Raw genomic sequence first — 12,007 nt, 5'->3', positions numbered from 1 at the left:
CTGGCCGTATGCCTGACTATTGGCATCCCCACCGTCGTCTACGTGAGCCTTCTTGGGGCCATGGTTGCCGTGCCATCGCTTCAAGCGCACGCAATCTACCTGCACAAAGTCACCCTCACCTGGTTTAAGGATCTCAATGTGCCCGAACAATTCGGCTTCGCCCACCACCAGGTCACGCCCTTTCACATCCAAACAAGCGACGGGGAAAGGCTTCATGCATGGCACATCCTGCCTCTTGGCGTATACCTCGCCAACGAAGCAGCCTTACTCGCCCAAAGGCCCGGGGCTGGCGTGGTGGACCAATTCGAGAAAACGCTGAACTTTCGGCTGTTACGGGAGAACCCCAATGCGCGTCTAGTTCTGTACTGTCACGGCACCAGCGGCACCATGGCGAGCGGGTGGAGACCTGACAGCTACCGCGCGCTCTATGCGGCCGACCCCGTCAACACGCATGTCCTGACTTTCGACTACCGTGGCTATGGCCTCTCGAGTGGCCACCCGTCCGAGCCAGGACTCATCACCGACGCGCTGGCCGTGGCGGACTGGGCCATGCACACGGCCGGCATCCCTCCCGAGCGCATTGTCATCTTCGGACAGAGTCTCGGCTCCGCGGTCGCCATCGGGCTGGTTCACGAGCTTACCCATGCACGGCACAAGCCACACGAGAAGGTACACTTTGCGGGCCTCGTCATCACGGCGAGCTTCTCGGACGTGGCCCGGCTCACGGCCACGTACCGAATAGGCGGTTTCATCCCCGTCCTGTCGCCTGTTGCTAAGATTGATTTTCTGTTCAACTTCTTCACCAGCCGGCTCCACAGCACCTGGAACAACATACAACGATTGGGCGAGTTCATGCGGCATGCTGAGCGGCACCACGTTACGCTTCTGCATGCCGAGGATGACACGGACATTCCCGCGGCGCACTCGATGCGGCTATTCCGGGAAGCTATTCGTGTCGTCAATGAACAGGAGGGCTTTAACAATACTATTTCTCTTGATAATCGGATCCAAGCGAGGACCGAAACGCGAGGGCAAGGAGGCACTGTCACGGTGTGGCCTACGCGGAAAGGTGACATCAGGTTCGAGCTTCTCAAGTTTGGGGTCCACGATAAGATCATGTCCTTTCCGGCCACGGGTGCTGCCGTGGAGAGGGCCTTTCGGTCGGTCACTCTGATCTGATGGACCGGTGACGGAAGTCAGTGCTGCAAGGGTAAGTTAGCCAGCACGATTTGGAGGTTAGCGGTAGCAGACGCAGCAGGACGACGCCAATCGTATAGGTAGACATAGAAAAGCGTAGAGAAGACAACATAAACGAAACCGTGGATTTAAAAACCTGGTAGAGTCGTCGCTTTCTGATCACGAGCACAGTGAGTAGGGCGCACTCACACAGTCCTCCAGTGATGTTGGCTGTCAGGGAAACGTCATTCCATTCCCCACTTTGAACTGGGGTCCATCGTTTGCTCCAAGATTGCTATGGGTTAGGGTTGCCTATGTGTGATTGACCACGCTGGGCCTGATGACGGTAGCACGGGCCCACCAACGTGGTCCCTTGACTTGCTTAGGTCAGGGAAGGGTCGACCTGGCCCGGGCCAGCTTTGCCGTGGACATGCTCAGAGTGCCGTGATGCCTCATATTCCGTACACTCTTACCAACCGTCCTCCGACGCTTTCCATGCTGTTTGCGTCCCTCCGCAGACAAACAACGTAAACATACACAGCACGGAATACATACAACAGCACGCGCTTCCAAGGCCCACCGCGACAGTTGTCCTCGTCAGCGCATCCATCCCGTCGATCGAGACTTGGGACCCTTTTCTGGTCTCCACAACCACTGCGCTTTCGCCGGGTCTGCCCATTGCCCCCTTCGACGCCCCGACATCCAGCCGCCTATCTGCTTGCAAGGCCGGACTGCCATCATGTCTGTCGAAATCGACCCGCTAGAGCTGGGCTTCCGCAGTATGGTTCCTCCTGAATTCTGTCGGGTTCGCTGAACATGTCTGACCAGACCTACTTAGGGCCCTTCTCTGCCGAGGTTGCCCAGGTGCTCAAGATCAAGAACCCCAACACGGCCCCTGTGGCATTTAAGGTAACCGGCAACGCAATCCCCTCTCTTTCGTGTTCTGTGTCCTTTTCTGACGGTCCCAGGTCAAAACCACAGCGCCCAAGCAGTATGCCCTCGCCGAGCCGCACCCCTACGTGTCCATCGCAGTCAGGATGTGACTAATTCTCCACAGGTATTGTGTCCGGCCAAACTCTGGTCGCATCGAGGCCGGACGTGAGGTCGAAGTGTCGGGTGAGTCTATAATCAAACCCCTTCGCCAGGCCAGACTCTCGCTGACTTCCGCAGTCCTGCTGCAGGCGATGAAGCAGGAGCCGCCGCTCGATGCCAAGTGCCGCGACAAGTTCCTCGTCCAGTCCGTAACCATCACCGCCGATAAGGAGTTCACCAACGTGGCGCAGATTGTGGGTTCAGGGCTCGCATACTTCCGAGCGCGCATGTTATACATACTAACCAGCCCGTGCAGTGGGAATCAGTAGAGAAGTCGGCTATTCAGGAGAAGAAGATCCGGGTGGCTTGGCTCCCGCCAGCCCAGGAGGCGCCGTCACAGCCCGCGGTCACGCCTATCCGGCGGCAAGTCGCGAATGGGGTATGTTCTTTCCACCTTTCCAGTCTCCCCCTTTTCCGGCCATCCAGCATTAACGCCGGTCGGCGCACACAGTACGACGCTACTCCCGACACCGCGCCGCCAGCCTACGCCTCCCCGCACGACGACACCACGATCCTCGACGACAGCACCGCCGCCTCGCCGCCGGAGCCGAGAGAGCCGCGGCCGGAACCGGAGACCGCCCCGGCCACGCAGACATCATCCGCCGCCGCGGCACCCGCCAAGGCAGCAGCCGCGGCCGAGTCATACGACGAGCTGGCCGACAAGCTCGCCAAGGCCGAGGCCACCATCGCCTCGCTCAACAGGGAGCTGGCCGGCGGCCTGCGGCAGCGCAAGGCAGCCGCGTCCGAGCCCGAGGAGGGGGACGCGCGGCGCCAGCAGCAGCAGCTCGCGCAGGCGGAGAGGCCACAACAGCAGCAGCAGCAGGAGCAGCCGCGGGGCACCGAGGGCGTGCCCGTGCCGCTGGTCGCGCTGCTGTGTGTGTTCTGCTTCCTGCTGGGGTATCTCCTCTTCTAGGCGAAGCCGTGGCGCTGCTATGGCGACGAGCAGCAGCATGATTCAAGCTGCTTCCCCTTCCCTGCCCTTCCCCCGCGCCTCACCGAGTTCAGCCACTTCTTTTTCGTTTTCTTGCTCCTTTTTCTCTGGCTGTTTTTCCCTGAGAGTTTATGGGTGCGGGTAAACCTCGGTCCCCTGCCAACGGACAGACAGACAGGCAGACAGACGGGGAGACAGGCGGGAGACAGGCGGTGAGACAGCCGGGGAGACAGCCGGGAGGTTCACCTTTGTAAGGGGGGCATGGGATGGAATAGACGTGGCTTAACGTTTTTCTCCTTTGTTTAGCGCGCCGAGCGGGCTAGTGATAGGGCCCGGCATGACCAGACATTAACATATCAGATATGATGGAGAGAAGAAGAGGAGGGGGAGGAGGAGGCAGGCCACGGGTGGGTGGGGTTTACAGTGTGTATTGGGCCGGACGAGGCGGGATGGCGGTGGCGGTGGTGGTGATAGGTAGGGGCATAGCATGGCATTCCCTGGGGCGTGGCGCGGCGTGGGCGTGGCGTGGACCTCGGTGCTCAGGGGGCAAGCGGTCGTTTCTCTCGTGATATCTTTTTTCCCTTTTGTTTGCTTTAAATCAATCCCGTGTTGGTGTTGCTAAGGAATGCATGGGTATATCGCTTGTAGGTTTTAGCCAGCCAGATGATCAGCCACTCAGCGGAATCCAGAGGGACTGTTCACTCATCAGTCGAGCGACGAGCCTGGGAGCTGGGTGTGAAAGGTCAATGTCGCGCGCGGCGCGGGATCATCATGCAGTATTGCGAGCCAGAGCAAACTCCGAGCGGGACGGCGACCTGAGCGCCGATGATTTGTTTGGTTCTATCCACAGGAGCAGTATCTCTAGATCATCCGCTACATATCAAGAATATACAGATCTTCACTTTCTACCCAAGCCTGAGTCTACAGCTTTGAGCGGCCTTCCTGCTTCTGCATGGCCTCGGCGACAATGCGCCGCTGGATCTTGCCCGTCGCCGTCTTGGGCATGACATCGGTGAAATAGACCTGCAGAACGAATCCGTTTGGTTAGCTTGCCTTTGCCGCGTGCAAGATAGACAAATGCGCGGGGGGAGGGGGTGGTGTTCGGTTACACACCTTCTTCGGCACCTTGAACTTGGCCAACTTGTCGGCCACCCAGGCCTTCAGCTCGTCGTCGCGCAGGCGGTGCCCGGGCTTGAGCACGACGGCGACGCCGATGTCCTGGCCGTACATGTCGTCGGGGACGGCGAAGCTGACGGCCTCGGACACGGCCGGGTGGCGGGTCAGCACGTTGTCCAGCTCGATGGGCGAGATCTTCTCGCCGCCCTTGTTGATCAGCTCCTTGATGCGGCCGGTGATGACGACGTAGCCGTCCTCGTCCTTGCGGCCCTGGTCGCCGGTGCGGAAGTAGCCGTCGGCCGTGAAGGCGGCCCGGTTGGCCTCCGGGTTGTTGAGGTAGCCGCGCGTGACGTTGGCGCCGCGGATGCAGATCTCGCCCTCGCGGCCCTGCGGCACGGGCTTGCCGGCGTCGTCGAGGATGACGACTTCGACGCCCTGGCCGACGCCGACGGTGCCCGGCTTGCGCTTGCCGACGGACGGGAGGGGGTTGGACGTCATCTGGTGGGCGGCCTCGGTCATGGCGTAGGCTTCGAGCACGGGGGCCTTGTAGGTCTCTTCGAGCGCGTGGAAGACGGTGGGGGAGAGCGGGGAGGAGCACGAGCGGATGAAGCGGATCGGGGGGAGCGGGTTGGGGGTCGGGTTCTTGAGCAGGATCTGGTGGATGGTCGGGACGGCCGTGTACCAGTTGGCTTTGTGGGTGACGAAGTCCCGCCAGAAGTCGGAGGCGGAGAACTTGGTCGGGACGACGACGGAGCCGCCGGAGTAGAGAGGAGCGAGGAGGCCGCAGAGGAGGCCGTGGACGTGGAACAGCGGCATGACGAGCATGGTGCGGTCCGCGGCGGTGAGCTGGTAGGTCTGCTGGATGTTCTGCATGGTCCGAGTCAGGTTCCGGTGCGAGAGGGGCACGACTTTGGGTCTCGACGTGGTTCCGCTGGTGTGCAGGACCAGGGCGATGTCCTCGGGCTCGGGCTTCAGCACGGGCTGGCCGGGCTTGCCTTGCAGCTGGCCGAGCTCCTTCACGTCGAGGGCGACCTCCTTCTTCGCGGCATCCCAGTAGCACTCGGCGATGGCGGCGTTGAACCTCTGGGCGGCCTTCACGGCCGGACTGGCGCTCTGGTAGGCGCCCCTGGGCACCAGCACGATGGCCGACTTGACATCCTCGATGTAGAACTCGAACTCGGCCTGCTTGTAGGCGGGATTCAGCGGGGCGGCAATGGCGCGCTGCCACGAGGCGGCCAGGAAGGACACGATGAACTCGTACGAGTTGACGGTCGCGATGGACACGGGGGATCCCTGGGCGATGCCTATGGCGGCCAGCTTCTGCTGGAACGAGGCCACCTCGGAGACCAGCTCCTTGTAGGTGACGGACAGGGCAAGCGGGCGGGAGGGCACAATGACGGCCGTCGAGTCGGGCGCGCCCTGGATGGCTGATTGTAGGGTCAAAGCGGCCATGGTGGGTTGCGTGAGCGTGGGTGTGCCTGTGCCGAGTGTTGGAGCGTCGAGTGTTCCGTGTTCCGGGATCCCAACGAGACTCGGAATCTGAAGCGGGTATCACAGCGTTGAGCCAAAAATGAGGTAAATTTGATTGATAAAATATTTTACAGTGGCCAGAGACAAGCAAGATCCATGAATATAGCTGCTTTTTCAGGCGAAGAGGATCAATTGCATTGTGAATGCAGAGACAGACACAGAGAGTCGCGACTCCGAGATCGCCGGGGGAACACTGTCGGATCGCCGCCGGGCTGGGCCGTTTCGCGCACCCCGGGCCGGCGCTACGGCGATGGTGTCATCCAAAGCTTTGCCTGCCTTTCTGGGACGGGTGGGGCTGACGCTCCCCAGACAGATATGGGAGATGGGCAGTGAGGACGGATGAAGAAGAAGCGAGCCGGCGTGAACTAAGAAAAAGGGAAGAAAAAGAAAGGACTGAACGACTACTAACAACAAGGCCGGCGATGCAGTGGGCTTTTACTGAACGTTAGGTACGGCAGTTGTTCTCCCTTTGGTTGCTGTCAACAGCTTCTGCACTCGGTGGGCTGCTCCACGTGCTGGTGGGCCATGCAAGGCAGGGGTCCTCCGATAAGATAACGATTTGCAGGCCTGGGCAGCTGCACTCCGTAATCCCATACTCGATGATACCGAAGTGACTCCGTATTGAAGTTGCCTCGCTGCCCCGACGCTGCCTCGACGAGCCGCCAGCAGCTCCCAGCAACACACGCACACGCCAAGCACACGCAAGCCACTTGCCGCTGCCGTCGCTGCGGCCATTTCTGCCGCCGCCATACTCTTGGAACCATGTCTTCCAAACGGTATGCGTTCGTTCCCATGGACGACGAACCTGCGCCTCCTCCAAAAGGCGACAGGAGAGATCGGGATCGGGATCGGGATCGGGAGAGGAAGGACCGCAAACGCGACAGATCCCGCGATCGATCGAGGTCACCGCGTCGACACAAAAGCAGGCGGCACGACGGCGACGATTCTCCCCGGCGGCGCTCCAGGTCGCCGCCGCCACGCAGCGAAAAGGATAGCGGCTCGAGGACCACTCGCGACGACTCACGGCGCGAAGACCCCAAGATGTCCGAGCTGCGTCTCAAGTCGCGCCAGCAGTACTTGGCGAAGAGAGAGGCCGAGAAGCTGGCGCTTCTGCGGAAACAGGTCGCCGAGGAAACGGCCGAGCTGCGGTCCGGCGTCCGCCTGACGGAGCGCGAGAAGGCCGAGTTCGCCAAGAACCGCGAGATTCTGCGCCTCGCCGAGGAGAGGGCGCGCATCGACGACTACCAAGACGGCTACCGGCTACCCGATCAGTACGAAGGTGACAGCAAGAAGAAAGAGGAGGCGCTCTACAAGCGCCACGTCGAGAGAGACGAATACGGCAACGAGAAGCACGTCACCGAGTACGAGGAGTGGGAGCGCGAACAGACCGTCAAGGCGAAGGCGCAGATCCAGAGCCGCGAGCGCGAGGACGAGGGAGAGTACGACTTCTTGCTGGACGAGGATGCCATCACCTTCGTTCGCGACGCCGCCAAGTACGCGCAACCCAGCAACGGTCTGACCCAGGAGCAGAGAATCCTGCAGGAGAAGATCGAGGCTGCCGAGAAGGCGGCAAGGACGATCCAGGAGGTCCGGAAAAGCTTACCGGTCTATGCCTACCGCGACGCATTCCTGGATGCCGTCAAGGAGTACCAGGTTCTCATCCTCGTCGGCGAGACCGGCTCGGGCAAGACGACGCAAATACCGCAATACCTGCACGAGGCCGGATTTACCAAGGACGGAATGAAGATCGCGTGCACCCAGCCGCGCCGAGTGGCCGCCATGAGCGTCGCCGCCCGTGTTGCCGACGAGATGGGAGTGAGGTTGGGGCGCGAAGTCGGATACTCGATCCGCTTCGAGGACTGCACCAGCGACAAGACCATACTCAAGTACATGACGGACGGTATGCTCCTCAGGGAGATGGTCACGTCGCCGACCCTCGAAGGCTACTCGGCCATCATGATCGACGAAGCTCACGAGCGAACGGTGCACACCGACATCCTGCTGGCCCTGATCAAGGATCTTACCCGGGCGCGGCCAGAGCTGAAGCTGATTATCTCGTCGGCAACGTTGAACGCTGAGAAATTCAGCGCGTACTTTGACGACGCGCCCATCTTCAACGTCCCCGGCCGCGTCCACCCGGTGGAGGTGTACTACACATCAGCGCCGGAGAGCAACTACTTGGAGGCCAGTCTCGTGACGGTCTTCCAGATCCACGCGACTCAGCCCGAGGGCGGCATCCTCGTGTTCCTGACCGGCCAAGAAGAGATCGACCGTGCTTGCGAAAGAGTCGAGGAGATCAAACGGAAGCTGGGAAGCAGGGTACCCGAGATCATAGCGCTACCCATCTACGCGAATATGCCGTCGGAGCTGCAAGCGAAGATCTTCGAGCCGACGCCGCCGAAAGCAAGGAAAGTCGTCTTCTCGACGAACATCGCCGAGACGTCGCTGACCATCGACGGCATCGTCTACGTCATCGACTGCGGCTACGTCAAGGAGAACACGTTCAGCCCGGTCGGCACGACGGGGCAGTCGACCCTGGCGGTGGTGCCCTGCTCGCGGGCGGCGGCGAACCAGCGGATGGGCCGAGCCGGCCGCGTGCGGCCCGGCAAGTGCTTCCGGCTGTACACCAAGTTCGCGTACCTCTCCGAGATGGACGAGTCGCCGACGCCCGAGATCCAGCGGACGTCGCTCTCGAGCGTGGTGCTGCAGCTCAAGGCGCTGGGCATCGACGACCTCCTCGGGTTCGACTTCCTGGACCCGCCGCCGACGGAGCTGCTCATCAAGTCGCTCAACATGCTGTACGCGCTCGGGGCGCTCAACAGCGCGGGCGCGCTGACGCGGCTGGGGCGGCAGATGGGCGAGTTCCCGACGGAGCCGATGCTCGCCAAGGCGCTCATCGCGGCCACGCAGGAGGGCTGCATCGAGGAGGTGCTGACGATCGTCTCGATGCTCGGCGAGGTGGGCACGCTCTTCTTCCGGCCCAAGGACAAGAAGGTGCACGCGGACAGCGCGCGGGCGCGCTTCACGGTGCGCGAGGGCGGCGACCACCTCACGCTGCTCAACGTGTACAACCAGTGGGTCGAGGCGGACTACTCGCCCATCTGGGCCAGGGAGAACTTTTTAACGCAGCGGTCGCTGACGCGGGCGCGCGACGTGCGCGACCAGCTGGCCAAGCTGTGCGACCGCGTGCTCGAGGGCGGCGCGACGGGGTCGTGCGGCGGCATCGCCAACGTGCGGCCGGTGCTGCGCGCGCTGACGTCGGCCTTCTTCCTCAACGCGGCCCGGCTCAACCGCGGCGGCGACGGCTACCGCACCCTCAAGAACAACATGACCGTCTACGTGCACCCCAGCAGCGTGGTCCGGTCCATGGACCCGCCGCCCAAGGTGATCATCTACCACGAGCTGGTCGTCACCTCGCGCGAGTACGTGCGGTCCGTCATCCCCGTCGAGCCCAGCTGGCTGTCCGAGTTTGGCGGCCACTACTACGACAAGAAGGACGTCGAGCTGCTCGAGGCGAAGAAGCTGCCCAAGGAGAGGAAGTACTAGGAGGCCCCAATGGCCCGGGGGCCTCGGCGGCGGCGGCGGCAGGATTTAAAAGCAAGCTGGGAATATATAGCGGGAGTTCATTGGTCGTTGGTGCGTCGCTCGGCTCGGGAGTTCTCATGGAGGCAGGCGAAAAAGGGGGTAAATGAATGTTGGAGTTATCATGATCACGAATCGATTTGGGCGGAAGTTCTGGGGAAAAGGCCCCTCCAGAAACTCCCTCGTGTACTGTACTAGGTACCTCACGAAGTCCCTGTTTGGATGATAATACAGCGGGCTTGACAAGACCATGCTGAACTGCAGTACCGTGGAGTGGAGTTATTGGAAGGAAACAGCCCACTGTTCCTCCATCGCATATTCAATATGAGGTGCACGTATTTTACACAATGGATTGCGTGGTTGAAGTTGGTAATTCGGACTGCGGTGTACTGTATTACGCCGTAACCAGGTAAGTTAGGTCCAGCTAAGACGAGGCTGAGCCCCACCACTTTGAACCACCGTGCGACACAGTCGTACTGGTATAGTACGCCACTGTCTTCGGCCTCGCACGCAAGGCTGAGCTCCATCGACCTGCCCTCCAACACCTCTGCGTCGTCATACCGCAATCTTCCAACCTTGACCTGGAGCGAAGCTTAAACATTCGCGATGGTGCCCCCGCCTTCGCAACCGCCGGCTCGGACGGGCATGTCGCTGTATGCGAACCTGCTCGAGACCGACAGCTCGGCGTCCATCTCTCGCGATCCGGTGCTGTTCAAGGACGAGGCTACAGCAAAGAAGACCATCGATCCCGGTATGGTTGCCACGGCGGAGAGCACGGTGTTTTGGATATATAACAGGGACTAATTTTTCTCCCACAGCCCTCCGCTTCCAACCCATCCGCCGTCCGCAAGTCAAGCAGCCCGCGAAAGCCAAACCAGGCTTCCTAAAGGCGCCGCCCGCTGTCCCGTCAGCAGTCGCAGCCGCAGCCGCATCCCCAGCGGCAGCAAGTGCTGCGAGTACGGCCGCACCTGCCCAGCCGCGCAGCACCCTCGCCGACTGGGCCGCCACCGAGGAGGACGAGTACCTGTACGGCACCGGCGAGAAGCGGCAGCGCGGCGGCCGCCGCAAGAAGAAGAAGAAGGCCGCCGACGACGCGCCGCGCGAGACAAACTGGGACGAGCTGTACGACCCGGCCCGCCCCACAAACGTCGAGGAGTACCTGCGCAGCGAGGAGCGCATCCGCGAGGTGCAGGAGTGGAAGGCCGTGCTGTACGCTCACCGGCGGAGGCGGACGAGGGGAGGGAGCGATGAGAGCGAGCGGCGCAGTGAGGGCGAGGAGGAGGAGAGGCCCGGCTTGGGAAGTGAGTTTTTGATTACGGACAGACCAATCTGCAGCCATGACTATTGCTAACCCTCCAGATCAATTCGCGCCTCCGGCTTCGCTCACGTTTGCGCCGCCACCCATGTCGCCTCCGCGCGCCGCTGCTCCCGTCCCCGACGACGCAACCGGCGAGGACGCCTACGCCCGCCGCCTCGCACTCTCAGGCGCAGCGCCGCCACCACCACCACCACCACCGCCAGCAACAGCCTCGCCAACCCCTCCTCCTCCACCGCCCCCTCCCACAGACGCCGCCACCATCTCCCGCGCCCCCGTGCGCTACGACGTGCCCCCACCTCCCCCGCCAAACGAGGCAATGGACCTCGACGACGACGACGAAGACGACTACGACCCGGCCTCGATCCCGCTACCTCCCACCACTGCCACCCTCCCCAATGCAGCAGACGTCGACAACACCGACGCGCCCCGCTCCAACCGGCCAGGACAGAATGGCTTCGCCCAGCGGCTGATGGCCAAGTACGGCTGGACCAAGGGCACCGGGCTGGGCGCGTCGGCGTCCGGCATCACGTCGGCGCTGCGCGTGCAGGTGGAGAAGCGCCGGCGCCGGCCGGACGCCGAGGGCGGCGGCTTCGCGGAGCGCGGCGGGCGGGGGCGCATTATCGCGCCGAAGGCCGGCAGACCCCCATCCCAATCCCAATCCCAATCCCAATCCCAGTCAGAATTTGCTGGCCAGCAGGATCAGGAGGGCGGTGGGGGTCGCGGCGGTGGTGGTCGCGGCGGTGGTGGTCGCGGCGGTGGTAGGAGTGAAGAGGGAGGAGGAGACGACAAGTTCGGCAAGGTGTCGGCGGTGGTGGTGCTGCACAACATGCTGGAGAACATGCCGGACCTGGAGGCCGAGGTGGAGGCCGGGCTGGGGCAGGAGATTGGCGAGGAGTGCGGCGAGCAGTACGGCCGGGTCGAGCGCGTGCTGATCGACGTCGAGGGCCGTCGGGTGTTTATCAAGTTTGTCGACCCCGTTTCGGCGCTGCGGGTGAGTTTGTTTCCCCTGCCGTACCTCCTCCGCCTCCTCGATTTCCTTCTTGCTGCTCCCCTGCAGTTGGTTGGTGGAGGTTTTAGTGACTGAGAGGACGGGAGAAGCTGACCCATTGGGGGATTGTAGGCTGTCAACGCGCTCGAGCAGCGTGTGTTCAACGGGAACTCGATTGCCGCCAGGATCTACGACGAGGAGAAGTTTGAGGAGGGGATCTACGATGGGTGAGGAGGCGCCCTGTCGCGGTTATAACGCCGACTGGGGATGATGC

General features: G+C 62.1%; 6 protein-coding genes across 6 annotated transcripts; 5 read left to right on the top strand and 1 right to left on the bottom strand.

The window, feature by feature from the left end:
- Positions 1 to 47: 47 nt before the first annotated feature.
- Positions 48 to 1,345, top strand: THITE_2109089 (uncharacterized protein; the record flags this gene model as incomplete). Its single annotated transcript, XM_003649890.1, has 1 exon — positions 48 to 1,345. A coding segment is annotated over exon 1 (1,114 nt), but the record flags the coding sequence as incomplete, so codon positions are not given.
- Positions 1,346 to 1,811: 466 nt separating this feature from the next.
- On the top strand, positions 1,812 to 3,505 carry THITE_2109088 (uncharacterized protein). Its single transcript, XM_003649889.1, has 7 exons — positions 1,812 to 1,955; positions 2,015 to 2,085; positions 2,145 to 2,167; positions 2,234 to 2,292; positions 2,347 to 2,462; positions 2,525 to 2,647; positions 2,720 to 3,505. The coding sequence occupies exons 1-7, from the start codon at positions 1,916 to 1,918 to the stop codon at positions 3,179 to 3,181; spliced, it is 894 nt and encodes a 297-aa protein (XP_003649937.1). The 5' UTR covers positions 1,812 to 1,915; the 3' UTR covers positions 3,182 to 3,505.
- A 439-nt stretch (positions 3,506 to 3,944) lies between these two features.
- Positions 3,945 to 5,877, bottom strand: THITE_2109085 (uncharacterized protein). Its single transcript, XM_003649888.1, has 2 exons — positions 4,313 to 5,877; positions 3,945 to 4,222 (listed from the first exon to the last, which is right to left on the bottom strand). Exons 1-2 carry the CDS (start codon positions 5,765 to 5,767, stop codon positions 4,121 to 4,123), a joined length of 1,557 nt encoding a protein of 518 aa, XP_003649936.1. The 5' UTR covers positions 5,768 to 5,877; the 3' UTR covers positions 3,945 to 4,120.
- Positions 5,878 to 6,375: 498 nt separating this feature from the next.
- Positions 6,376 to 9,448, top strand: THITE_2109083 (uncharacterized protein). Its single transcript, XM_003649887.1, has one exon. The coding sequence runs from the start codon at positions 6,887 to 6,889 to the stop codon at positions 9,389 to 9,391; it is 2,505 nt and encodes an 834-aa protein (XP_003649935.1). The 5' UTR covers positions 6,376 to 6,886; the 3' UTR covers positions 9,392 to 9,448.
- A 477-nt stretch (positions 9,449 to 9,925) lies between these two features.
- THITE_2109082 (uncharacterized protein) lies at positions 9,926 to 10,476 on the top strand. Its single transcript, XM_003649886.1, has one exon. It carries the CDS (start codon positions 10,034 to 10,036, stop codon positions 10,229 to 10,231), a length of 198 nt encoding a protein of 65 aa, XP_003649934.1. The 5' UTR covers positions 9,926 to 10,033; the 3' UTR covers positions 10,232 to 10,476.
- Positions 10,477 to 10,485: 9 nt separating this feature from the next.
- Positions 10,486 to 11,914, top strand: THITE_2109081 (uncharacterized protein; the record flags this gene model as incomplete). Its single annotated transcript, XM_003649885.1, has 1 exon — positions 10,486 to 11,914. A coding segment is annotated over exon 1 (995 nt), but the record flags the coding sequence as incomplete, so codon positions are not given.
- Between the last annotated feature and the right edge of the window lie 93 nt (positions 11,915 to 12,007).

The sequence above is a fragment of the Thermothielavioides terrestris genome, chromosome 1 (genome assembly GCF_000226115.1).
Source record: "Thermothielavioides terrestris NRRL 8126 chromosome 1, complete sequence".
In the NCBI taxonomy this organism is placed as follows: Eukaryota; Fungi; Ascomycota; class Sordariomycetes; order Sordariales; family Chaetomiaceae; genus Thermothielavioides; species Thermothielavioides terrestris.
Note: the sequence above shows the minus strand (reverse complement) of the source record. Positions and strands in the feature narration are given on the sequence as shown.

What these genes read in the sequence shown, in the direction of transcription:
- THITE_2109088 (XM_003649889.1), top strand. Translation starts at nt 1,916, where the DNA reads ATGTCTGTCGAAATCGACCCGCTAGAGCTGGGCTTCCGCA. An exon ending in TCACCAACGTGGCGCAGATT is followed by an intron (nt 2,463 to 2,524) that starts GTGGGTTCAGGG and finishes CAGCCCGTGCAG; the next exon opens with TGGGAATCAGTAGAGAAGTC. An exon ending in GGCGGCAAGTCGCGAATGGG is followed by an intron (nt 2,648 to 2,719) that starts GTATGTTCTTTC and finishes CGGCGCACACAG; the next exon opens with TACGACGCTACTCCCGACAC.
- THITE_2109085 (XM_003649888.1), bottom strand. Translation starts at nt 5,767, where the DNA reads ATGGCCGCTTTGACCCTACAATCAGCCATCCAGGGCGCGCCCGACTCG. An exon ending in AGTTCAAGGTGCCGAAGAAG is followed by an intron (nt 4,223 to 4,312) that starts GTGTGTAACCGA and finishes TTCGTTCTGCAG; the next exon opens with GTCTATTTCACCGATGTCAT.
- THITE_2109083 (XM_003649887.1), top strand. Translation starts at nt 6,887, where the DNA reads ATGTCCGAGCTGCGTCTCAAGTCGCGCCAGCAGTACTTGGCGAAGAGA.
- THITE_2109082 (XM_003649886.1), top strand. Translation starts at nt 10,034, where the DNA reads ATGGTGCCCCCGCCTTCGCAACCGCCGGCTCGGACGGGCATGTCGCTG.